At 38.6% G+C, this 26,983-nt stretch overlaps 1 protein-coding gene across 9 annotated transcripts in view; it reads left to right on the forward strand.

Annotated features, from left to right (window-relative positions):
- NEK1 (NIMA related kinase 1) overlaps nt 1–26,983 on the forward strand; it is a 124,866-nt gene that overhangs the window by 91,339 nt on the left and 6,544 nt on the right. For 6 of the 9 annotated variants that reach the window (XR_011254436.1, XR_011254437.1, XM_069576788.1 and 3 more), the window contains 7 exons: nt 1,028–1,180; nt 4,902–5,078; nt 8,735–8,855; nt 13,652–13,740; nt 14,952–15,199; nt 20,442–20,584; nt 26,490–26,701. Coding sequence is in view for 6 of the 9 variants with exons in the window: in XM_069576788.1 (XP_069432889.1) it covers nt 1,028–1,180; nt 4,902–5,078; nt 8,735–8,855; nt 13,652–13,740; nt 14,952–15,199; nt 20,442–20,584; nt 26,490–26,701 (1,143 nt within the window). In the remaining 3 variants the exon portion in view is untranslated. The remainder of the gene's footprint in view (nt 1–1,027; nt 1,181–4,901; nt 5,079–8,734; nt 8,856–13,651; nt 13,741–14,951; nt 15,200–20,441; nt 20,585–26,489; nt 26,702–26,983) is intronic. The other 3 variants (XR_011254438.1, XM_069576792.1, XM_069576793.1) reach the window with 1 other exon arrangement.

Genomic DNA, 26,983 nt, shown 5'->3' on the forward strand with positions numbered 1-26,983 from the left:
CATGCCTGAGCCAGGTTTCCTGTGGTTTTCATGCCATTTGCTTTGTCCTGTCTGCCTCCTCACTGCTCACTTTGTGTCACTGGAGTCTAGCCACTTTATTTCACAGCCTTCTCCCCTCTTTTCTTCTCAAGTCGTTTGCACGGTGGCCTCGTTGTTTCTTTCCTCTGTTCAGCCTTCCCCCATTTCTGAATTCCTGCGTGTAGCAGAGCTCTTCCCAGTGTTGTCTGTGTACAACCCTGGTCCTCACCTTCCATCCCTCCCCTGCTTCACCCGGCTTTCCAGCTCCTCAGCCCCATTCAGATTGCTTTGTCACCTCTATCAGATACCATGTGGCTGTAAGTTATGGGTCTCTTCAGTGTTCTTTGCTCTTTTTAACCATCCTTTTAAAAATCATTTCTCACTGGTAATCATTTTGCCTAAACAAAACCGAATATTGTCTGATAAATTGCAGGTATTTACTTTCATGGATGGGTACACAAAAATATGTATCATGTATTTGGTCACTGTTGAAAGTTTGTATGACTTACATACCCCATAATATTTGAGAGTATATCCTATCTATTACTGCTGGGTACCTGTATGCTTCATGTATTAATTATTACCAAATGTTCTGAAGACAAACTTCAGTAGGTGATTTTCTCTCTTTTGCTTTGCAAAATTTTATTCAAAAGGTTAACCCCAAATTATTATTGTCAAATAGGAAGTGTCAGTTGCTTACTTAGGATAAAGAAGATAAAACAAATTTTCTTAGAGTACTTTTCTCTACTTTTAATCCATAGGCACATTTGTCTTAGGATTTTTTTTTCTATTCTCTGCAATTTATAGAAACAAAATATTAACATATTTTATCTATTTTTGTACTATCCCAAATTATTCCTAGTTAAAAATTTTTTTCTCAAGTAAAAATGTTGTAGAAACAAAACTTACATTTTTTCCATTTTTATATTTCCTAAAACTAGAATCTGCCTTTAATGCAATGTTGTTATTAGATTCTATCACTGAAATTTTTTATATCTTTTTCTTTTAGAACATACAGTGGGAGAGGTTATTAAATTAGATCCTAGTGGATCTCCAAGAAAAGTCTGGGGGAAAAGTCCTACAGATTCTGTTCTGAGGATACTTGGAGAAGCTGAACTACAACTTCAGACAGAACTATTGGAAAACACAACTATTAGAAGTGGTGAGCAAAGAAGCTATTTTTTTTATATTAGAAGTAATGTTAAAAACATACTTAGTTCATTTGTGTATGTGATGCCTGAACACTTAAGATTTACTCTCTTAGCAGCTATACATTTATTGGTAACTGTAATTAACCACGCTGTGTGTTAGAGCTCTAGAAACTTATGCATAAACATAAATTTAAACAGCTGAAGGCTTGTACCCCTTAGAGACATCTCCCTGTTTCTCCCACCTCTGAGGCCCTGGCAACCACTGTTCCAGTTTCTGTGAGTTCAGCTTTTTAGATTCCATTTATATATGATATCATACAGTGTTTATCTTTTTGTGTCTGACTTATTTGTAACATTTAGAATGATATCTTCCATGGGTCTCCTTCATTCTTAAGGGTGAATACTCTTCTACTGTGTGTGTGTATATATATACACACATACCCCATTTTCTTTATCCATTCATTCGTGTACACTCCATTTCTTTCCATGTCCTGGCTACTGTGAATAGTTCTCCAGTAAATGTAGGAGTGAAGATATCCCTTCAAGATTCTGATTTAATTTTCTTTCAAGAAATACTCGGAAATGGAATTTCTGTATAGTTTTATTTTTCATGTTTTGAAGAACCTCAGTACTGTTCTCCAGAGAGGCTACACCAGTTCACGTTCCTGCTAATAGTGCACAAGAGTTCCCATTTCTTCACATCCCCGTCAGTATTTGTCATCTCTCTTTTTTTTATAATAACTATGGTAACAAGAATGAAATGATCTCTCATTGTGATTTTGATTTGCATTTCCCTGATTACTAGTGATATTGAGCTCCTCTTCATTTATCTGTTGGCCATTTGTATGTCTTTGGAGAAATGTCTATTCAGTTCCTTTACTTTTTAAAACAAGTTTTATTTTTATTGAAGTGTAGTAGATTTATACTGTTGTAGAAGTTTCAGGTGTACAGCAAAGTGCTTCAGTCACATATCTATACAGAAAACCACTCTTCTCTAGACTCCTCTCCCATGTAGGTCTTCACAGAATATTGGTAGAGCTCCCTGTGCTACAGGAGGTCCTTGTTAGTTACTCTTTGTCCACTTAAAAATTGCTATCATCAATTAATAATGGCAAAACATTTTTATATGCCAGTTTTTTTTTTGCTGTTGAGTTGTATGAGTTCCTTAAATATTTTATGTTAAACTCTTACCACATATATAGTATACAGATATTTTTTATTATTCTGTAGATTCCCTTTTGTGCAGAAGCTTTTTACTCTTATGTAATCTCACTTTTTGTTTTTCTTTTTTTTTTCCTTCTGTTGCTCATGCTTTGGTGTGTTATCCAAAAATTTCTTAGTAAGATGTATACAGTCTTGTTTTGAAGTGCCTAGTCAAGTGTGTTGCTTATTTTCCATTACGTTGGTTTTCCTTTGGTTGGTTACATGTGTAGATTATATTGTCAATAGTAAGAATTAGTGTTTTTGTCCAGTATTTATTTGATCATTTCTTTTTCTTCTCACTGTATTTGAGACCATCTAGACCAGTCTTCAGTCCTCATGGTGCTTGTTCCCGGTTTTAATAGATACTTTTTTATAGCAGAAGAGTCAGACTGAACAGATCACAGGTGTGACCTCTGCCACTGTCAGACTGTTGATGAGGCTTGGTGAAGGGAACATGTTCCAAAGCATGAGCAGCACTGTAGTTTTGTTCTTGTTGACTAGGAAGAAGTAAGGTAAAACAGCTCAGAGATACCTGTTCACAACTTTGTTCCCTAAGGGGGTTAACTGAACCAGGCAGTTCCTGCTGGCCCAGGGTTACAGATGGACTGTGGGCAGCAAAGAGGGCCCACCTGGCTTTAGTGATGATGAATTAAGCTCAGACAGTGAGCAGGGCTCTCTGCTTTTCCCCACCCACTTCAGTCACGTGTGTTCAGACATGCCAGACAGAAGACGGAATTGTTTGCTGGAAATACACTGTGTTGAGCACCTTTGGAGGAGAATGTTTTTAATGATGGAGTCTTGGATAAATTTTAATGGGGAAGGTGGGGAGAGTATCTGTGGTAGGATCAGTGGGTTGTGAGTCCTGGTCGGGTTTGGGTGGGGTAGCAGAGGGTGATGAGTGGGAACACAGGATGTTAGGGGTTAGGAGGTGGGACAGTTAACTTTGAACATTCTGAGGAGCTGTGTTTATTGACAGGATCTCTAAGATGTGAGCATGGAGTGACTGAGGTGGGGGGAAGAAAGCATCATGGGGATAAATTGACCAGCTCAGATCCAGGAGGCTTGTTCAAGGTATAGACATAAATCTAGCAGGTTAGCTAAGACAGAACTCAGGTGGGGGCTCCCAGCAGTGAACCGGAGAGCAGTATCTCCAAGGAATGGGTGTCTTCCAGTCACTGCAGTGAGCTGTTCCAGGCAAATCCACGCTCTCCAGACAGCAGTTAGAAGGATGGAAAGTTTCTGAGCACTTGCCACAAAAACACACAAAAACATGAGTTCATAATTTTAAAGATATCACCCTGATATGTTTATACACATATATGTATGTATGTATGTAATTCTGACATTTCTGTATAGAAGTAAAAGTTTCACCCAAAGGAAGAGGCAAATAAACCATGTTAACCACCTTAGAAATTTATTTTTATTTTTAAATTTTTTCACCACTTGGTATTTGTAGCTTTATTATCAAGTAACTATATTATTTTTAACTATTGTCAAGCTTCAGTATGTTTCAAATAACTAAATGCTGCAACTGAGACATTAAAAATGCAAACTAACTTACCAAAATAATTGTATTCTGAATATTATATATAATATTATACATTTTATATAAAGGGTTTTTATACAAAAAGTTAAGGTTTATGATCATTGAAAATCTGAAATACATTTGAACAAAGCATTCCTATGCATATATATGTAATCACTCAACAAAACCATATATGAGTGGTTTTGAAAAATAAAATTACATTCATACAACAAAGGTGAAATGTTTTTATTGACAGTATTATTATAAAACTACACACATACGAACGATATGACTTCATTCTGTATAGTTGCAGATTTTATTTTAGAAATAAATTTTAAGAAATTTGTGCAGTTCATAATCATTTAAATGTCTATCCACAGGCATAATGTAGACCCAGTCCCAGTGAAGAGAAGAGTTCTGATGGTCAGTCATATCATCTGTGTATGACACCATTTAGAAAAATATCCTATTCAGTTGTACAGTTTGATACATCTTCATAGCTCTGCTTGTCATCAGTAATTATAGATGAGGTACAGAGCTTAGAGGAGAATGTACAGAGAACTAGGAACTCAAGAAAGAGTATCGCTGGTTTCTCAAGTGGAGAACACTGTAAACACCCAAACACAGTAAATGAGTCGTTAAACCAAGTGTCAGTCCTTCAAAAAGGTTCGCACACTGTTGTGTCATACATAGCTTTGATGCTGAAATGTCTTAAGTTCAAAATACTTTTAAACTGAATGAGAGCTGTGACTTTTAAGTAAAGTCAAACATTTTTCTAACTGATCTGAAAAGCCTGAAAAACAGTATCTTTATTTAAAAAATGCCTTTGAATTTAAATTTAATTTGACTATCATATGCCTTAATCATTTATTAATTTCTAGTACATAACAGAACTTAACTAGTAGTTACCTGGTGTGAGAGTGAACTTTGTTCTAAATGCTTTTGCAGATAAAAGTCAAGTCAATGTGAGAACATAGCATGATTTTTCATTTTTGTTGTCTCAGAGATTCCTCCTGAAAGTGAGAATTGCAAATCCTTAATTATTGAAGAAGAAAAAGTAAAATGTATTCCACTTGAAATGAACCCATCAGCTACTCTTGATTCTTCTGTTGAGACAAACAGTCCAAACATTAGTGAAGCATCTCCGCAGACAGCATTGAAACCAGAAGGAGATTTGGAGGGTATGTTTTCATGGGGCAAAAGGAGATTTATTTGGTTTAATAATACTTCATTGTCTTCCTTATAAACAAACCTTCAAAATATTTGTTTATGTTTGGGTGATTCATCTCAAATTAGGTTCACTATTTTTCCAGTACCAGGTCTTTTTTTATCACCACATTGCAAATCACCCCAAAACTTAGTGTTAGAACAACGTCCATTTTACTCTGTCTCCTCATTTTGTGTGTTGGGAGTTGAGTCAACCCTGGCTCACCCCCGTGCTTTTCTAGTGCATGTGCTGTCACCACTGTGATGACCTGGTCTCACGGGTCCAGGACGGCTTAACTGGTGTCCTGACTGGTAGAGCTGAAAGACGGTGAGGCCGGCCCCATTCTCTTCATACAGCCTCCAGGCCTTTCTCTGTACTCTGTCCAGCAGGGTGGTCTGACGTCTTCCATGGCTCACAGGTACACAGGCAGAAGCTGCTTATGCTCGTAGAAGCTAGTCTCCGAACTGGCACAGGGTTGCTTCTGCTGTACTTCATTGGTCAAAGTAGTTACAAACAAGCCTGGATTCAGAGGGAGGGGAAACAGACACCTCTCAAGGGTAAAAGGGTTAAATGTTTTGTTATTGTTGTTGTTGAGTCATTTAGTCATATCCAACTCTTTGCGACTCCACGGACTGCAGCACACCAGGCTTCACTGTCCTTCACCATCTCCCAGAGTTTGCTCAAACTTCTGTCAGTTGAGTCAGTGATACTATCTCATCTTCTGTTGTCCCCTTCTCCTGTCTTCAGTCTTTCCCAGCGTCACAGCCTTTTCCAGTGAGTCGGCTCTTCATACCAGCTGGCAAAAGTATTGGAGCTTCAGCATCAGTCCTTCCAGTGATTATTCAGGGTTGATTTCCTTTAGGGTTGACTGGTTTGATCTCCTTTCAGTCCAATGGACTGTCAAGAGTCTTTGTTTTTGTAGCCATCTTTAATGTCAGTTCCTGCCCTTTTACCAAACTTATTTACATCCCCTCACCTGCAGAATACACTGACTCTTCATAGCCACATCTTATTATGACATTGGCTCAGATGTTGTCATCAAGGTCAGATCTGTGTTTAAATGAGGTTCTTTGGGTGCAGTTCTTTGAATACATTTACTTTCAATCTGAAGACCTAGAGAGTTCTTTTCAGTTGCTTTTTCACTCATAAATCTAACAGTGGTGAAGAGGACGTGAGACTCCTTGTCAAAAATAGGGAAGGTACAAGACTGTGGGTACATAGAAACGGGATCCAACCAGGAGTAGCTCGGCCAGCTTTCTTCCCTCCCACCAAACATTGGTGCCCTCAAAAGCTCTTCTGTTGGGCTGTATCTTTCCTTTCAGTCACGCTGGGGAGTGCTTCTGCAAGTATTAATGATTTTGGTGAATTTTTTATGAATGTTACTGACATTTAGTGAAAAACCACTGGGGTTTTTGGTTTGGGTTTGTTTTTTGAGACCGTGCCCTCTGCCTGCAGTTTCTGTGAGGAAGGCAATTGAGATGCTCAGCAGTCTTATCCAACAGCAAGAGTCAGAAAGACAGACCTTTAAATCTTCTGTGCCCCAGCAGAAGGTCTTATGGCCTTCTGTTTTTGACCTCTGTCTTTGCCCTGAGACCATGCCCTGAGACCACAGGCATACTTTGCCTGAGGTTAGTGTCTATCTGGAAGCATCTTTTCCCTTGAGAAACTTCCTCTTCTGAGTTCTCTTCATGAGCTAAACAGATCTTTCTTCAACACACCTTTTTCTCCTTGTAGTTTATAAGTGGCTGCCTTAGGAATCTCACTGGCGCTGTAAATGGTCTACTCAGATAGCTCCTTAGCTCAGTCACTGAATCTCTTAGGTGCATTTTCTTTCATCCTTTTTCATGTCACAGGACCACTTTCTGCCACCAGGTCACAAGAATGCCTTTTTTCCCACCCTCTAGTAACCGCCCTTCACGGGCCAGGCTCTCACCACAGCCTCCTTGAAACCTTCCAGTGTCAGATGCTGGCCTGTCCCCAAACCAGTGCACATATCTAACCTTTGTCCTGTCAACACCCTGTCTTCAGATAGGATATTCTGTTTCAGTTATCTCTCACTGTAAAGCAGTTTGCTTCCCAGACTTAATGACTTAACAGTCTTGATTTATCTCACATTCTGTGGATTAGGAACTGGGAGATTCCTTCTCCTCCTCATGGCATCAGCTGGCATCGCTCAGTGGTGTTGAGCCATCAGCTGCGCTCACTTGGGTGGGAGATGCTGTCACTCCACACCTGGCATCTCGGCTCAGCTGGGCCTGCGCTGCTGGGTCACACTCCCATGCTGTAAGTCCCAGGGCCTTGCCATGTTGTCTGTCCAGGGTCCTTAAACCGTTTGGTGGTTTAAGCTTCCAGATTCCAAAGTGGAAACTGCCGATTCTCTTAAAAGGCTAGATGTGGGCAGGCCTACAGGACTCCAGCTGTACCCCACAGGTCCAGGCAATCATACTACTGATCCAGACTCAGGGACTTGGGACAACAGAGCCCCCTCTGGATGAGAGGAATGCTGGACAGCTGCCACATGTGTGACCTTGTAGTCTTGTGAATTAGTCTTGTTCACTAGAATCTTAGTTAATGGGCATCTTATTTCTTTTCTTAAAAAAAAAAAAAAGAACTTGTTAGGTGTATATTTAATAATAGTGACTGTATAGCCTATTAGAGCTGGGACACTTTTTCTGCAAGAACCACGTAGTAAATATCATTGCCTTTGTGGGCAGTACAGTCACAAATCTAGCTTGTGGAATGAGTCACATTGATGTGGCTTAAGGTGCCAGAGAACAGTTACTCATTTAAAAATTTTTGAGTAGGACACCCCTCCTCCAAGTGCTTACTTGTAAGGGTGACCAAAAAATCATTTGAATAAAAGATGAAAATTTTAAGGATTAGTATAGTACCAATTATCTCTCTAAACAGGACAACTAATTAGAAACTTTTAAAATAGAGAAGAAAAAAAAGGAGTGGCCATGGTGACTGAAACAAGAAAGTGTCGATAATTTGGATAATTGGACAGGAAAAAGAGCAAACGAAGCTCTCATTGCTATTAACTTTCAGGAAATATCACCCATGTGAAAAATGAGCCACTGCCAGAGAACAGAGATAGTTCCCTGGTTGGTAATTATTTGAGGGTTTAGGAAAATAGGTTTAGCACTCTAGTTATATTTACCTTTTCACTGTGAAAGTCCAGGTAAGAGGGTTTTTTAAAATTTATTTTTGATGATTGAACTATCCCATCAGTTACTAATCAATCATATTATATTCTGCTTTCTGTCCATATTTCTGGCCACAGATAGTGTTATTCTATAAGTTTTTATGTCATCTAGAAAGCAATTTGTATATTACTGAAATGTTAATGAAGAAAAACTTTTTGATAATAATGAAAAATACAGAGTACACTATATTTATTCTGGGTATTTTTATTGCAGTGAAAATGCAAAAGCAGAAATCTGTTATTTCAGAAACAACTAGAGTGTAAAGACAGTAAGATTAAGGATCTATAGATAAATTACTGATTTTTTGTTGCAGTTACTGCATTAGCCTGAAAACGAGGTATGATCATCTATAAGAGATTTATTCTGTTTTCTCTAAGTGGATTTTGCTTTGAGACCTGTTTCTTGCCCTGTTTTTGCCTTGCAGAGCCTGATGACTTGGAGGCAGAAGTGCTGCAGGAGCCAAGCGGAGCAGACAGAGATGGTGGTTTGCCCCAACCCGTTCTCGACATGTGGGTCACTGAGAGAGAAGGAGCAGAGGAGGTTGAGTACGTCACCTCTTCCCTTGCATTTCACACCTGCTCCCTTCATGTCATGCCTTTCACGGAAATACTGGAGTAACCCAATATTACATTAAATCAATTACAATTATTTGGGAATAAGTATCACATTTGTGAGGTTCAGAAATCAGCAAGTGTATAAAAATATACAGTAAAAGGTCTGTTTCCCACTTTGGTCCCCACCCAGCAAATTCCCACTCTGTCCTCTTTCCAAACATGATTAATATATACAGAAGCAAAAGCGAAGATATAGTCTCCCTCACTTTTAAATGGACTTCCCTTGTGGCTCAGATGGTAAAGATCCGCCTGCAATGCGAGAGACCTAGGTTCGATCCCTTGGGTTGAGAAGATCCCCTGGAGAAGAGAAAGGCTACCCACTCCAGTATTCTTGCCTGAGAATTCCACAGACAGAGGAGCCTGGAGGGTTACAGTCCATAGGGTCACAAAGAGTCAGGCACGACTGAGCACCTTTCACCTTTACTTTTAAATATAGTTGTTGTTATAAGGCACAGAGTTTTTCCACCATTTTATGTCAGTTATTGGAATTTTTTCATATTAATACACAGAGGGCTTCCTCTTTTTTGCTGCTTTAAGGCCACGTAGTGTTCCAATATATGGATATACCGTAGCTCTAATTAGTCTCCTTTACTAGTTGCTATGACAGATGATGCTACAGTGGCTAACCTTTAGTGAGGTTAATTTGCATGTATATAAATATAGTCGCCTCCCCTTCCCGCCCAATTCAGGCTTTCATCTAAGCTCTGCACTGTTATTGGTAAGCTTATTCCTGGCTATATCATCTTGTGATTATCTTATTAGTGATAACTATTCCTCTGTGAGATCGTGGAACTAAAAGGTGGTATATATGAAAGCTTACACTTTCTTTATGTTGGTTTTGTTACCACTCTCTTATTGGTATCTTACTATTGTTCATGTAGACTTTCAGTTGAATCTTTTGTATGTTTCATATATACAGTCATATGTGAAAATAATGGCTTTCTGTCTTTCCAGTTTTTTTCACACTCATTTCTTTCTCTCCAGTTGCATCACTTAGTACATTTCATGCAGTTAAATATTGGAAATAGGGTTCTCTCTCTTGTTCTTAACTTCAGTGAAATGTTTCTAATGTTAACCATCATTAGGCATGACTATAATTTCTAGCTCAAGCAGTGTCGGCTCATTTTACTGGCTAAAAAGTCTAGAATGTATTATATCAAATGACTTTTTGGCATCAGTGGAACCATTCATGTAATTGTTTTCCCTCATCTATCAACATAATAAATTAATAGGTTACCTAATATTGAACTATCCTGCATACCTTAGTTTCCCTTTCTGAGGAATCAAGCATTGCATTTTAAATGAAAAAATATATTACTTGTATGATTAAAAATAAATAACTTTTTAAAATAAAAATAAGAGTTACTCACAATTTAAAACTGAAGAAGTAAAAAATTATTTAAATTTGAAATGAACTAAATGAGCTCACATATATGGGGCTTCCCAGGTGGTGCTGGTAGTAAAGAACCCACCTGCCAATGCAAGAGACATAAAAGATGTGGGTTTGATCCCTGAATAGGGAAGATCTCCTTGAGGAGGAAATAGCAACCCATTCCAGTATTCTTGCCTGGAGAATCCCATAATAGAGGAGTCTTGTAGGCTGCAGTCCATGGGATTCCAAAGAATTGGGAGGAGAAGGGGACAACAGAGGATGAGATGGCTGGATGGCATCACCAACTCGATGGACATGAGTTTGAGTGAACTCTGGGAGTTGGTGATGGACAGGGAGGCCTGGCGTGCTGTGATTCATGGGGTCGCAAAGAGTTGGACATGACTGAGCAACTGAACTGAGCTGAACTGAAGTGACTCAGCAGCAGAAAAAGTACTAGCAAAATTAAAATTGCCTTATAATCAAAAAAAGAAAAGCCATCCCCAAGAAAAAGAAATGCAAAAGGCAAAATGGCTGTCTGAGGAGGCCTTACAAATAGCTGAGAAAAGAAGAGAAGCAAAAGGAAAAGGAGAAAAGGACAGATATACCCATTTAAATGCAGAGTTCTACAGAAAAGCAAGGAGAGAGAAGAAACCTTTCTAAGTGATCAAAGCAAAAAAATAGAGGAAACCAATAGAATGGAAAAGGCTAGAGATCTCTTAAAGAAAATTAGAGATACCAAGGGAACGTTTCATGCAAATATGGACACAGTAAAGGACAGAAGTGGTATGGACCTACAGAAGCACAAGATATTAAGAGGTGGCAAGAATACACAGAAGAACTGTACAAAAAAGATTTTCATGACCCAGATAACCACATGGTGTTATCACTCACCTAGAGCCAGACATCCTGGAATGCAAAGTCAGATGGGCCTTAGAAAGAAAGCATCACTACGAACAAAGCTAGTGAAGGTGATGGAATACCAGCTGAGCTATTTCAAAACCTAAAAGATGGTGCTGTGAAAGTGCTGCACTCAATATGCCAGCACATCTGGAAAGCTCAGCAGTGGCCACAGGACTGGAGAAGGTCAGTTTTTATTCCAGTCCCAAAGAAAGGCAATGCCAAAGAATGTTCAAACTACCACAGAATTGCACTCATTTTACATGCTAGCAAAGTAAAGCTGAAAATTCTCCAAGCAAGGCTTCAACAGTACGTGAACCAAGAACGTCAACTGGTTTTAGAAAAGGCAGAGGAACCAGAGATCGAATTGTCAACATCTGTTGGATCATAGCAAAAGCAAGAGAATTTCAGAAAAGCATCTACTTCTGCTGTACTTACTACGCCAGAGCCTTCGACTCTGTGGATCACAACAAACTATGGAAAATTCTGAAAGAGATGGGAATACCAGACCACCTGACCTGCCTCCTGAGAAATCTATATGCAGGTAAAGAAGCAAATGGTTAGAACTGGACATAGAACAACTGACTGGTTCAAAATTGGGAAAGGAATACGTCAAGGCTGTATATTGTCACCCTGCTTATTTAACTTATATGCCTAGTACATCATGCAAAATGCCGGGCTGGATGAAGCACAAGCTGGAATCAAGTTTTCCAGGAGAAATATCAATAACCTCAGATATGCAGATGACTCCACCCTTATGGCAGAAAGTGAAGAGGAACTAAAGAGCCTCTTAATGAAAGTGAAAGAGGAGAGTGAAAAGGCTGGCTTAAAACTCAACATTCAGAAAACTAAGATCTTGGCATCTGGTCCCACCACTTCATGGCAAATATATGGGGAAACAATGGAAACAGTGAGGGACTTGGCTCTAAAATCACTGCAGATAGTGACTGCAGCCATGAAATTAAAATATACTTGCTCCTTGGAAGCAAAGCTATGACCAACCTAGACAGCATATTAAAAAGCAGAGACATTGCTTTACCAACAAAGTTCTGCTTAGTCAAAACTGTGGTTTTTCCAGTAGTCAGGTATGTATGTGAGAGTTGGATCATAAAGAAAGCTGAGTGCTGAAGAATTGATGCTTTTGAACTGTGGTGTTGGAGAAGACTCTTGAGAGTCCCTTGGACTGCAAGGAGACCAACCTAGTCAATCCTAAAAGAAATCAGTCCTGAATATTCATTGGAAGGATTGATGCTGAAGCTGAAACTCCAATATTTTGGCCACCTGATACAAAGAGCTGACTCATTGGAAAAGACCCTGATGCTGGGAAAGTTTAAGGGCAAGAGTAGAAGGGGGCGACAGGATGAGATGTTTGGATGGCATCATCAGCTCAATGGACATGAGTTTGAGCAAACTCTGGGAGATGCTGAAGGACACGCAAGCGTGGTGTGCTGCAGTCCATGGGGTTACAAAGAGTCGAACATGCCTTAGCAACTGAACTGAGCTATAACTAAAAGCCCAGAAATAAATTACTGGTATCTTTTGGAATATATTCTCATCTTTATAATTTTGTTAACAAATAGTACATGAATTTAGTTCCCAACATTTATTGAGAGAAAAATTGTGAGTTCTTTACATAAATCAGTTCACTCCCTTTAAGAGTTAAAACATTTGTGTACAAACTATTCTTTTTATTTTACTGTGCTGAACAGCATTGTTTCAAGTCTAACACATTTTGTATCATTTGGTCTGAAAGTTACTTTACTTACTTAATAATATATCTTGACCCTTGATGCATATCTGGTTACACAGATCTGTACTTCATTTTTTAAATAGTTGCAAAGTATTACATAGTACTTTCACGCATTGGAGAAGGAAATGGCAACCCACTCCAGTGTTCTTGCCTGGAGAATCCCAGGGACGGGGGAGCCTGGTGGGCTGCCGTTTATGGGGTTGCACAGAGTCAGACACGACTGAAGTGACTTAGCAGCAGCAGCAACAGTGTGTTATAATCGTGTTCTGTTTTCTGCTATTACGAGGCGTTTTGATTGGTTAAAGTGGTAGTTCTTAATCATTATAACGTTTTTCTATAATGGGATACATTTTGCTGTAAGGGATACAGCTTGCTCAGCCATATCCTTCAAAGCTCCTGACACACAGGGCTAGGGCAAGGCCTGAGAATTTGTATTTCAGACAGGTTCCCATTTGTTACTGGCATCTAGGGGCTTCACTCTGGGAACGATTGTGATGAGAATGTTGAGGCTGGTGTCGTGAATGAGCCTGACTGGTGGAGGTTTGAACAACTGAAGGGTAGGATGTGCTTGTGAGGGCCACTGTAAGTGAGAAGAATATTTGGAAGTGGGATCACAGGACGTTGGTGACCTGTGCTCTACTTGTCTGTGAGAGTACCTTTATTGCAGGTAAATTTTGCTTTTGTAACTGATGTATCTATTTATGGCAGATTGGAAGATAGGATCACCATTCAGCAAAATGAACTTTCTGAAGATAAAGCCCCGAGCAGTGTGGATCACCTTAGTGAGGTTCATGTAGGTGAGCATCACAGCATTGGCCTGATTACTTTCTCGAAGGTTGTTAGCACTACCTGTTCCATTTGGACTGTATGTTAATAGAGAGCATTGCTTACCATTCACCTTAATCACTTAAAAAATGTTATAGGCATAGTACACTGTACTCTGTATTTATTTTTTATTACATTTTTGGGGTATAGTTGATTTATAATACTGTTTTAGCTTCAGGTGCATAGCCTAGTGATTCATTTTTTTAATTTGCAGGTTAGGTTCCATTATAGGTTATTATAAGATACTGGGAATTGTTCCTGTGCCAGACAGTAGGTTCTTGTTATTTATTTTGTGCAGAATATAAAACAAATAATAATAATGGTCAATGATTGATAAAATATATCACTATATTAATAACTATATAGTTATTATAATAGTTATATAATTATTACAATTAATAATAATTAATCCCATACTCCTAATTTGCCCCTCCCCATCCCTCTCCTTTTTGGTTTATACATGTTTGTTTTCCGTGTCTGTGAGCCTGTTTCTATTTTGTATATAGATTCATTGGTATTATTTTTTGGATTCCACATATAATGATATCATACAGTATTAATCTTTCTCTGTCTGACTTATTTCACTAAGCATTATATTCTCTTAATCCATCTATGTAGCTGCAAATGACAGAATTTCATTCTTTTTTATGGTTGCTGTACTCAGCATTTGTAAGCCTGTATTGTTTGTCAATGTGGGCAATAAAACCTTTTTGATCAGTTGTCTTACTTAAATTCAAAACAAAAAGAATTGCTTGCCAAAGCTAAGCCATTATCTGAGGACATTAAATAAGTGGTCTTCTTATTTCTAATATTATTAATTAAAATATAAGAAGTACAGTTTTTTAATATCTTACCTATAGGAATGAAGTTGAATTGGAACTCTTAAGTATGAATGTTTAAACAGTATTTTCTCACGTGTCTTTGGATTTGTGTCTACATTTTCTAACTTCTGATATAATAGAAGTATGTAACAAATTAAATCTCCTTTCTGATAATAAAACATACCCTGGGGTTGAACGTTATTTGTAAGGTAGTGAAATCACATATATATTTTGATTTTGTTTTTCTGATAGACATCGAGTTTCTTGCCTATAATTCATGTTAAATACTGAATTTTTTCATTGTCACTTAGAAAGCTGAGTATTGTGTAGACTGTTCATGTAATCTTTCCTTTATTCCACAGAACCTGGAGTGGATGATTCTCCACCTTCTAAGCATGATAAAGATAAATCTATGCAACCAGAACCATTTTTCCATAAAGTGGTTTATTCTGAGCATCTGAAGGCAGTTTCTCAGGTTCAGTCAGTTCTCTGTTCACCAGAAGAATCCTTTCCACTTCGATCTCACTCTGATTCACCACCAAGAAATAAAAAACAGAATTCCTTGCTGATTGGACTTTCAACTGGTCTATTTGATGCAAACAACCCAAAGGCAAGTATGCTCCTCAAATGGAAAACTATCCATTTAATAGTATTTCACATTTATTATTTTTCTTTGATTAACTACAATATTGATGGTATTTTTTCTTTTTATCTGTTTATTTTTTTACTTTTTGACCCTGCCACGTTGCATGTGGGATCTTAGTTCCCTGATCAGGGATAGAATCTGTGCCCCACTTCAGGGGCGTCAGGGAGCCTTAACCTCTGGACCGCCAGGAAATTCCCCAAAGTTCTTTTTTTCTCACTGTTAAGTCATTCTGTGCCTGTGTCCTTTTTTTCTATTAAAGGAAATTCTTCTTAATCTTTGGAGCCTAACCTCCCTCAGCCTCTCGAGGAAGCTGCGTCTTTTTTCTTCTCTGGCCTGTGTCGTGAACTTCTTTCTCTGAGATGGGCCATTCCATCCACACCCACGCTCTGATGGTTCCCATCATGAACGGTAAACTTCCAGGAACTCACATCCCCCTCAGCTCACATCCCCCTCAGCTCACACCCAACAGCTTTTTGTTGTGTCTTTGCTTTTTCCCCTCTCCTCATTTCCCAGTACATCATAGTGTGGCTGTGAGCCACTCCTCCATTGAAGATTGAAGCTGCTGCTGCCAAGATCATCACTTATCAGCAGATCTCCTATGCCCTTTTCTTTCAACAGTTGAAATGCATTCTTCTTTTATAATTATTTTATCTGCTGCCTTCTGGCATATCTTGTGTCACTCTCCAGTTTCCTTTGCTGCAGTAACTGCTACTCACATCTCCTTAAGGTGTGGATTCTTCTGTTGTTGGATGAATTGTTCTGTCAATGTCAAGAATTAAGTCCAGTGTTGGTGTTCATGCTTTCTTTGTCTTTACTGAATTGCTTTTTTTTTTTTGGTCTTTAATACTTTCACATTAACTCTTAGTTGCTGAGAATAGAATATTGAAATTTTTAACTATATTTGTATAATTATACGTTTCTTCTTTCAGTTCTGTCAGCTTTTGCTCTATGTATTTTGAAGCTCTGTTATTGAGTGAGTAAGAATTTAGTTTTGTTCTGTTTTCTGGATGAATTGATATATTTATTGTTAGGAAGTCTCTGTGGGATAGTGTGGTTCAAGTCTTCTATATCCTTTCTTTTCTTTCTGCTTGTTTATCAATTACTGGGAAAGCACTGTTGAAATTTCCAGTCAATTGAATATAAATTAATAATATCTTCTTAATAAATTGACCCCTTTATCATTATGAAATAACTCACTCTATCCCTAGACCTACCCCTTTGTTCTGAAATGTACTTTGCCTCCTGGTTTTAATATATAGTCATTCTAGCTTCCTTATGCTTAGTCTTTACAAGGAATAGATTTTTACATCCTTTATTTTTTAACTTATATTTTTGTGTAAGGTTATTTCTTCACTTATTGGGTGATCTGGGCTTTGTTGGTACACACAGGCTTTCTCTAGATGTGGTAAGTGGGGACACTCTTCCTTGCAGTTCATAGACTTCTTATTACAGTGGCCTCTCTTGTTGCACAGCATGGGCTCCTGGCAGGCAGGCTTCAGTAACTGTGGCACACAGGCTGAGTTGTTCCGCATCATGTGGAATCCACCCAGACCGGAATCAAACCTGTGTCCCTTGCATTGGCAGGTGGATTCCTGACCACCGGACCACCATGGAAGTCCCTACCTCCTTTCCTTTTAATCAGACTTATTTCATATAGACTTTCTGTCCTTGTCATGTGGTTGAGTCTTGCTTATTAACCATATGACAGTCATTTAATCAAAGTGGTTGGGTCATTTATATTTAATGTAATTTTTACATTATCAATATGATTGGATTAAACTTATGATTTTGCTATTTGTTTTCTATTTGTCTCATTTCTTTTTGGTTCCTTTTTTGCTTTTATTCTCCCTTTTTGATTGAGTTTTTTAGTGTTTTATCTCTACTGTTTGCTTTTGGTAGACTTCTCAGTTTTCAGTATACATTTTTAGATTATCACGGTCTCTATTCAAATAGTATTATGCCATTTCATTTATAGCATCAGAACCTTACAACAGTACATTTCCATTTCCAGTCTCTTGCCTGTCCTTTGTGGAATTGTCATGTATTTTATTTCTTCATGTATGATAAATTCCATAATACATTTCTATATTTTTGCTTTAAGCATTCTATTATCTTTTAGAGAAAGTAAAAATTATGACAGGAAGTCTTTTATATTTACCTGCTAACCATTCTTCATCACTTATTGTAGAATTTGAAGATATGTGGGTTCAATACATAGGTCAGGAGAATCCCCTGGAGGAGGAAATGGCAACCCACTCCAGTATTCTTGCCTGGGAAATCCCATGAACAGAGGAGTCTGGAGGGCTACAGTCCATGGGGTTTCAAAGAGTCAGACATAGCTGAGCAACTGAGCACATACACATTATTTTTCTATCACTTTAAGAAGTTCGTTAACACCTCTTAGGTAACCCTGTTGGTAATGAGTTTTTTTCAACTTTTATTTTAAAACGTTTTAATTTCACTTTTACTTTGAAGGAGCATTTCCGATAGATCTAGACTTACACTGTCTTCTTGGCTGCATTGTTTCTGATAGGAAACACCATATATAAAGTGGCGGCTTTCATAAGACAATTGTAACAGAGTATCAATAGAATTGAAAGTGTAACGCATAAATGATTATTGAAGGTAAATTTGTAATGGGTCAAGATAAAGTAGTTTAAAGATGAGATCTCACAATCTGAGGTACATAAGGATAGACACTAGGTTGCCCAATGGAAAACCTGCTTGTCCTTCCCACTAGACCTTCCTTATCTAATGGAATAGTGAATAAGGGCTTGAGAGAGACCAGATGTGTTCCACTGATACTTTCTCAAATGGGGAGTAGAGTGGAAAACTGATCTCTATAAAAACTTGAGAATTTCTTGCCTTGGTACAGCAAATACAGAGTGAGGGGAAGTATTAATGTACAGTTCACAAAGAGCACAAGTCCTTAAATGTCTTCTTTTGATTTGCTAAACTATCAGTTCTTAGATAATGTCCATAATTTTTGCCTTTGTTAAGTGTTCATGATGTTTTAATGTTTTAATTCCATTTTTAGCCTTGTTTATGGGTTGAAGTGAGCAAATATTTGTAGAAGCTATTTTGAGGGTTTAGTGTTATAGTTGAATTGCAATAGGTAGACGTTAAATGTGCTCATCATGAACAGTTTTGTACTATAGTTGGAGAATAATACATAATTTTATATGAAAAATACTACAGATGAAAAACTGAGTTCATAGAATTAAGTAGCATTTCATATGAAGTTCTAATTAGTGCAACTAGTACTTAATTCATTCACTTTTTACATGGTTGTCTTCATTGTCAAGAAAAAATAGAACCAAGGATGAGAAATCTAAAAGAACTGTATTTTTAAAAATGTTTTGAGGTCTTCTAAAACTTTGCTTTCCATAAAAATGAGATCTTCTCACAATCTGAGAGGATTTATAATGGTACCAAATGTTTGCTTCATAAATTATGCTACAAAAAATTATGGAAAAAATTAGTCTAACTAGAAATGAAGTAAGATGTCAGGCAACATGTTCTGGATTAGTAGCTATTTTCAGGAGGATTTCTTTCTGTGAATGTCAGAACTATAAAATATTATTGAAACAGTATGAAAAAGATCTAGTAGACTCAGAATTACAGAACTGAAAGTGTTCTTATATAAATTTCTTCTGTATGAAGATGAATATCCTATCTGAAACATTGATAGGCTGTCAGAAAAGACTGTGAATATTAGGATTTTAAATACAGGACCTGTAGGAACTGTTGGATTGATGAGTGTGTAAACCTGTTCCGAGAGGTACATACCACTTGAAATTTCTTTCTAATTCTGTTATTTTGTGTTGGGCTATGAAGTTTATTTTAATGAAGGAAACTAGAGTTGAGGTGATTTTACCAGGGCTAAAATTTGTATCAGCTTAAAAAATACTGTATCCCTTTGTGTGGTCCCCTTGTATTTAAATATATGATGCATACATGCTGTTTGTTTTTATTGATCAGCATGTATCTGGGTAAACTGTTACTGGCTGCGTGTTTTGCAGCCTCTGGGTTTCTAATATACGTGGCTCAAACCATTAGAACAACAAAGAAGTCAAGTGTAAATTCTGCTGACAGTACCATTGTTCAATACTTTAACCAGGTAGTATGTATCTGTACCATATTGTACCACATAACCATTTTTTTTCCTCTGTGTGCTGTAATATGTAAATTATCTTAATAGAAATCTATTCTTTTTTATTTTCAAAAGGAGTTTGTACCAGTAGATTTGGCCAAGTACATACCTTTTCTTACCCAGTTAACATTGTGTGTTCTGCACAGTCTCCCATCTAGTTTTTGGATCTTATCTGGGCCTTAACAGTCATGTTTCAGGTCTTACAGATTCCGGTAGGGTTGACCCAGCCCTGAGACTGACTTCTCTAGATGTGTGGATCATAGCCCTGTCTGTCCTTCACTCTGATCACTCTGAGAGTGCTGGACAGGGGCTATTCCTGTTATTCTGGCCGTGTGCAGTACTAATTCACATTTTAAGTACCTCCACTGTGCTGTTCTTTCTCATCTCAGTGTGCTCAGGTCTTCACCCCATTGTTCCTGGTGCTTCTCAGCATGAACATCGAGTGCCTGTCTTTCCAGCCGTCTTTTCTGGTGGGAAGGGTACCACTCGCAGTCCATTGCTCAGGGAGGCAATAGTGGGAACTTCTTTGCTCTAATTGAAGGCCTCTAATTTAATCAGTATTGACCAGTAAGATAAAGTAATAGAAAGGGCAACCAGTTTGTGTGGGATGGTACTTAGCCAGTTTGAACAAAAGCACACAAAGCATCTTGGACAGTGTACTTTTCAGAAAGTGAAAGGAAGAATCAGCAGACGTGCCGTGGCAGAGGGATGGAGAGCCGTGAGTGAGAAAGTCCTGACTCAGCTCCAGCTCCACTCCACGTGTGCTCCCCAGATGAAGACCCTCTGTGACTTGTAAAGGCCACTTCTCAGAGAAGCCCAAGCAGAACTCACTCACAGGCTTAGTTTCATCCTTGATAAAATACTGAGCTAAAGTTTAAGAGAAGTAGATTTTCAGCTTAGATTGAGACGCTTTTAGCTCTAAATGGGTGGTTGATGCATATATATATATATATTTAACAAAATTATTACTAGCTCCCGTTTTCTAATTTTTTCCTCTCATTTTAATTTTCTCACTGTCTCACTCCTGATAAGAAATCTGTTGCATTTTTTCAGATGTTGCGGACATGTTCACTTCCAGACCTCTCTAAACTGTTCAGAACACTGATGGATGTTCCCACCGTGGGAGATGGACGTCAGGACAATCTTGAAATGGAAGATGAGCATGTTAAGGAAGGACCGTCAGACTCTGAGGACATGTGAGCGCAATTACCTTTAGATACCGACTCTAACAGGATTTCTGAGTGTACACATGTTCTAGAGAGGGTGACTCCCCCATACTTTTCAAGCATAATCTGTAGCTGACCTTTCACTACTCCTGTAACTTTTTACAATGTATTTAAAGTACAGTGAAGTACTCCCATACTCCCATGTGAGTTCTACATGTAACTTAATTGTTTTCACAAAATTCCCTCCTTATTGATTCCTGCTGGCAGGTGGAATAGGGTGTGTGTGTGTGTGTGTGTGTGTGCACATACTCCCATGTGAGTTCTACATGTAACTTAATTGTTTTCACAAAATTCCCTCCATATTGATTCGTGATGAATCTTACTTAAGCCTGGAGGAAAATTTAACCAACACTTCTAAAAGCGGCAGGAACTGGCAGTGCTTAGACAATAACACCCTTCACCTCCCCTGATGCCAGTCAGCCTGCTCAGCATCTGACACATGCTGCTGACCTTTTGGGGAAATAAAACCAGAGAGGTTGAGAAGTGTTTTCAAGTCACCAGGAAAGTAGGTTGCCAAATGTTATTGTTTTTATGATTTATTTTTTGATCTTTTGAAATTTCAGTCCAGTTCAGTTCAGTCACTCACTTGTGTCCGACTCTTTGCAACCCCATGGAATTTAAGTTTCTCCTTTTTACCTCTGCCTTTCCATAGAAAGAATGTATGTTTTGATCTGATTGAAAGCTTGGTACCAGTCTCACAATTTTTCTCCCTATAATTCTTGAGCCAAGAACACTGTATCTGATGCATTTTTTTTTCTGCTTTTGTTTTTCTTAAGGCTTACCTGTTAGTTTTTTTTTTTTGTCTATTTCTCCCTTATTGCTGTTAATATTTTTTATTTATTAATTACAATATTTTGATGGTTTTTGCCATACGTCAACATGAGTTGGCCATAGACATACATGCATCCCCTCCCTTCTGAACGTCCCTCCCCCACTTCCCCCCACCTCATTCCTCTAGGTTGTCACAGGGCACCAGTTGTGGGTGCCCTGTGTCATATATCAAACTCCCACCGGCTATCTGTTTTACATACGGAAGTGTACATGCTTCAGTGCTATTCTTTCAAATCATCCCACCCTCTCCTTGTCCCACTGAGTCCAAAAGTCTGTTTATTATGTCTCAGTGTTCCCATGTTAGATGCATGAAGATTTATAAAGGTTACATCCTTTTGTTGGACTGACCTCTTTATCATCATGTAATGCCCTTTCTTGTTCCTATTACATTCTTGTTTGAAAGTCTGTATCATTTAACTCGAGTATTGCTATCCCAGTTTCCTTTTATTTTCTGTATATGTAGAGTATCTTTTTCCATACCTTCACTTTCAGTCTATGCGTATCTTTATATCTGAGAGGTGAGGTTCTCATAGGCAGTATATACATGGCTCTTGTTTTTTGTTTTTGTTTTGTTTTTAATATCCTTCCAGCTACCCTATGTCTTTTTTTTTTTTTTTTTGACCTATCTCATGCATTGGAATTGAGGATGCTGGTTACTCTTTGAAGGGAAGTAACTGGAGGTCTTCTTTAGGGTAGGAATAACATTGATTGATTGATTTGGGTGTTGCTAACATGGATTGTTCGACTTCTGAAAGTTCATAGATTTTTTAATTTTATTTTTATTTATTTTATTATTTTTTTATTTTAAATTTTTATTTTTACTTTATTTTACTTTACAATACTGTATTGGTTTTGCCATACATTGACATGAATCCACCACGGGTGTACATGAGTTCCCAATCATGAACTCCCCTCCCACCTCCCACCCCATATCATCTCTCTGGATCATCCCTGTGCACCAGCCCCAAGCATCCTGTATCCTGTATCGAACATAGACTGGCGATTCGTTTCTTACATGATAGTATACATATTTCAATGCCATTCTCCCAAATCATGCCACCCTCACCCTCTCCCTCAGAGTCCAAAAGTCTAAATTTCTAACCAGAGTTTATCTTTTCAAGGTTGACTTTTGAATTCCTTGGTGGTCCAGTGGTTAGCACTCCACATTTTTACTGCCAGGGGCCCAAGTTTAATCCCTAGTTGGAAACTAAGATCCCACAAGCCATGCAACATAGCAAGCAAAAAATAAAAGTTGACTTTTTTTTCACATAGAGTTCTGTAGATTTTAGCTGGTACCCTCAAAATTTGGAGGAAAAGTCACCTTTTTATCTTTGCTTCAGTTTGGCTATGGTTGCTCTTTAAGCACTTTATGTTGTATTTTTATTAAGCCAGTTGAAAAATGGGGCAACATTTCAACACTTCTGTGGTTGACAAAATTCTGGGTAACAGTATTTTTCCAAAAAATTTTTGTAAGTAATGAATTTCTATCTGAGTAGCTATAGCTTATTTGTAGATATTCTTTTAATTACTGGTTGATAACAATTCTATTTTCAAATTAAAGTTAGAAGCTTTTAATATTATTTTGAAAATTTGAAAACTAAGTTTTTTCCAAGAAAGCTACTCCATATGCATATAGGGAAATTTCACTTGACATTTTTCTTTGGGAAACAGATTTCTTGATCCAAACTTTATATGGTCATTTATCCAAAAAATCTACTAAAAAGAAAATTCAGGACCAGATTTTAAAGTCCCCAAGACAGTTTTTTCACTGCTCATTTCATAAAAGATCTTAATCTTATTAAAAGGAAAAAGTTGGCTTAAAATTCAGCATTCAAAAAACTAAGATCATGGCATCCGGTCCCATCACTTCATGGCAAATAGATGGGGAAACAATGCAAACAGTAACAAACTTTATTTTGCTGGGCTCCAAAATCACTGCAGATGGTGACTGCAGCCATGAAATGAAAAGATACTTGCTCCTTGGAAGAAAAGCTATGACCAACCTAGTTCAGTTCAGATCAGTCACTCAGTCATGTCCAACTCTTTGCAACCCCATGACTTGCAGCATGCCAGGCCTCCCTGTCCATCACCAGCTCCTGAAGTTCACTCAAACTCACATCCATCAAGTCAGTGATGCCATCCAGCCATCTCATCCTCTGTTATCCCCTTCTCCTCCTGCCCCCAATCCCTCCCAGCATCAGAGTCTTTTCCAATGAGTCAACTCTTTGCATGAGGTGGCCAAAGTACTGGAGTTTCAGCTTTAGCATCATTCCTGCCAAAGAACACCCAGGGCCGATCTCCTTTAGAATGGACTGGTTGGATCTCCTTGCAGTCCAAGGGACTCTCAAGAGTCTTCTCCAACACCACAGTTCAAAAGCATCAGTTCTTTGATGCTCAGCTTTCTTCACAGTCCAAGTCTACATCCATACATGACCACTGGAAAAACCATACCTTTGACTAGACAGACCTTCATTGGCAAAGCAATGTCTCTGCTTTTGAATATGCTATCTAGGTTGGTCATAACTTTCCTTCCAAGGAGTAAGCATCTTTTGATTTCATGGCTGCAGTCACCATCTGCAGTGATTTTGGAGCCCCCCCAAACAAAGTCTGACACTGTTTCTACTGTTTCCCCATCTATTTCCCATGAAGTGATGGGACCAGAAGCCATGATCTTAATTTTCCAAATGTTGAGCTTTAAGCCAGCTTTTTCACTCTCTTCTTTCACCTTCATCAAGAGGATCTTCAGCTCCTCTTCACTTTCTGCCATAAAGCTGGTGTCATCTGCATATCTGAGGTTACTGATATTTCTCCCAGCAATCTTGATTCCAGCTTGTGCTTCTTCCAGTCCAGTGTTTCTCATGATGTACTCTGCATATAAGTTAAATAAGCAGGGTGACAATATACAGCCTTGACGTACTCCTTTTCCTATTTGGAACCAGTCTGTTGTTCCATGTCCAGTTCTAACTGTTGCTTCCTGACCTGCATGTAGGTTTCTCAAGAGGCAGGTCAGGTGGTCTGGTATTCCCATCTCTTGAAGAATTTTCCACAGTTTATTGTGATCCACACAGTCAAAGGCTTTGGCATAGTCAATAAAGCAGAAGTAGATGTTTTTCTGGAACTCTCTTCCTTTTTCCATGATCCAGCGGATGTTGGCAATTTGATCTCTGGTTCCTCTGCCTTTTCTAAAACCAGCTTGAACATCTGGAAGTTCACGGTTCACATATTGCTGAAGCCTGGCTTGGAGAATTTTGAGCATTACTTTACTAGCATGTGAGATGAGTGCAATTGTGTGATAGTTTAAGCATTCTTTGGCATTGCCTTTCCTTGGGATTGGAATGAAAACTAATGTTTTCCAGTCCTGTGGCCACTGCTGAGTTATCCAAATTTGCTGGCATATTGAGTGTAGCACTTTCACAGCATCATCTTTCAGGATTTGAAATAGTTCAACTGGAATTCCATCACCTCCACTAGCTTTGTTCATAGTGATGCTTTCTAAGGCCCACCTAGACAGCATATTAAAAAGCAGTCTAGTCAAAGGTATGGTTTTTCCAGTAGTCATGTATGGGTGTGAGAGTTGGACCATAAATAAAGCTGAGTGCTGAAGATTTGATGCTTTTGAACTGTGGTGTTGGAGAAGACTCTTGACAGTCCCTTGGACTGCAGTGGTACCTAGCAGATGTGCATGGTATGTTAGTATGATAATGAAATGGTAAGCTAAATGCTCAGAGAAGGATGATCCAAACGATTAGTCACTCTCTCTTCCTCATTCTGATGAGATCATGATGTTTGCTTTTCTGTAGCTGCTGCAATGTCACAGTGTAGGTGTTTGTACATATAAGTACAAAATAAAGATATTTCTGCATTAAAAATTATTTTTCTGTTAATGAAAGTTTTATATAAAGTCTCATAATAATATTATTTTAGTTCTTCAGTAAATACTTGTTTATTTCATTAGAGTCTAAACTTTAAGAAAGGCCTTCATCAGTCTTGTGTTCTGCTTGATATTGCTTTTCTGCAAGTTGGAATCCTCAATATGGGTCCCTCATCTTTCAGAGGACTTCATGCATCTAGCACTCGAATTAACTCTTAGCCTACAGGTTTTTCCATTTACTTGCCTCAAGGAGAGAGAGCAGCTCCTCAGGAATGGAGTTGCTGAGTGCTTCTAGGATCTTGTAGAAGTGAGCAGAAGGCCTAGCACTAAGTCTCGTATTTGTCATTTATTGACTGTGTGGCTTTGACACGTCACTTGAGCACTTTGATTCATAGTTCTCATGTTTCTAAAGTGAGTTTTGTGTGGATAAAATTTAAATAATAAGATAAACCACTTTAGAAATTAAGGTATTATATGAATGTAAGATCTTACTTGTGTAAATCAGTTCATTTCCACATTTGTAATTGAATGAAAGTAGAAGGCAGCACAATCCCCTCACCTCCACCCCAGTGAGGTTGGTGCATAGCTCTCATACATCCACACCAAGATTTTACTGAACCTTTAAAACTATATGAAAATAGAATATTTAGTCTGGCCCTTAAATGTTGAAACATTTTTTAAAACTTAAGGAATTAATAATGTTGATAGTTACATGATTCTCTTTGACAAATCAGGACAGCTTTATATAAGCCATCTTTTGGACTTCCCTGGTGGCTTAGATGGTAAAGCGTCTATCTACAATGCGGGAGACCTGGGTTTGATCCCTGGGTCAGGAAGATCCCCTGGAGAAGGAAATGGCAATCCACTCCAGTACTATTGCCTGGAAAATCCCATGGACAGAGGAGCCTGGTAGGCTACAGTCCATGGGGTCGCAAAAAGTCGGACATGACTGAGCGACTTCACTTCACTTGGCTTACGTATTTCTAGAACGTGTGTTGTATACTTTATTTATCAGTTGTGTGAATACTTATTTCCTTTGTTAAATACTACTAATAGGTGTTTTTCAGATCACAACGAGTACTTTTAAGTGGAAAGGAGTGTGTGCATATTGAGTTGAAGTAAAATTTCAGAACAAAGAAAAGTTTTGGTGATATTGTAATTTTTAAATTTCAGTGTGTTTGAAGAGGCTGACACAGACTTACAGGAGCTCCAAGCCTCCATGGAGCAGCTGCTGCGGGAGCAGCCAGGGGAGGACTACAGCGAAGAGGAGGAGTCGGGCTTGAAGACCAGTGATGACGCTGAGCAGGCTGCCAACGGCACGGACGCGGGCGAGGAGGATGACAACCCCAGCAGCGAGAGCGCCCTCAATGAGGAGTGGCACTCGGGTGCGTGGTGGCCCTGATATCGAACAGAGTGTCTCTCTCTGACCTCTGACACGAGCTACATCCATCCTTGAATAAGGCTGACCCTGCTCTGCATCGCTGGCTTTTGTTCACTCTCTTTCTCACAGTGTGCATACATCATTGCTCCATTTCTTTTCCACTAAAATAAGGCTCAGTGGTAAAGAACCCACCTGCCAGTGGAGGAGGCGTGGGTTCCAGCCCTGGGTCAGGAAGGTCCCCTGGAGAAGGAAATAGTAACCCACTCCAGTATTCTTGCCTGAGAAA

Source organism: Ovis canadensis, chromosome 2 (assembly GCF_042477335.2).
Source record: "Ovis canadensis isolate MfBH-ARS-UI-01 breed Bighorn chromosome 2, ARS-UI_OviCan_v2, whole genome shotgun sequence".
Taxonomy (NCBI): Eukaryota; Metazoa; Chordata; class Mammalia; order Artiodactyla; family Bovidae; genus Ovis; species Ovis canadensis.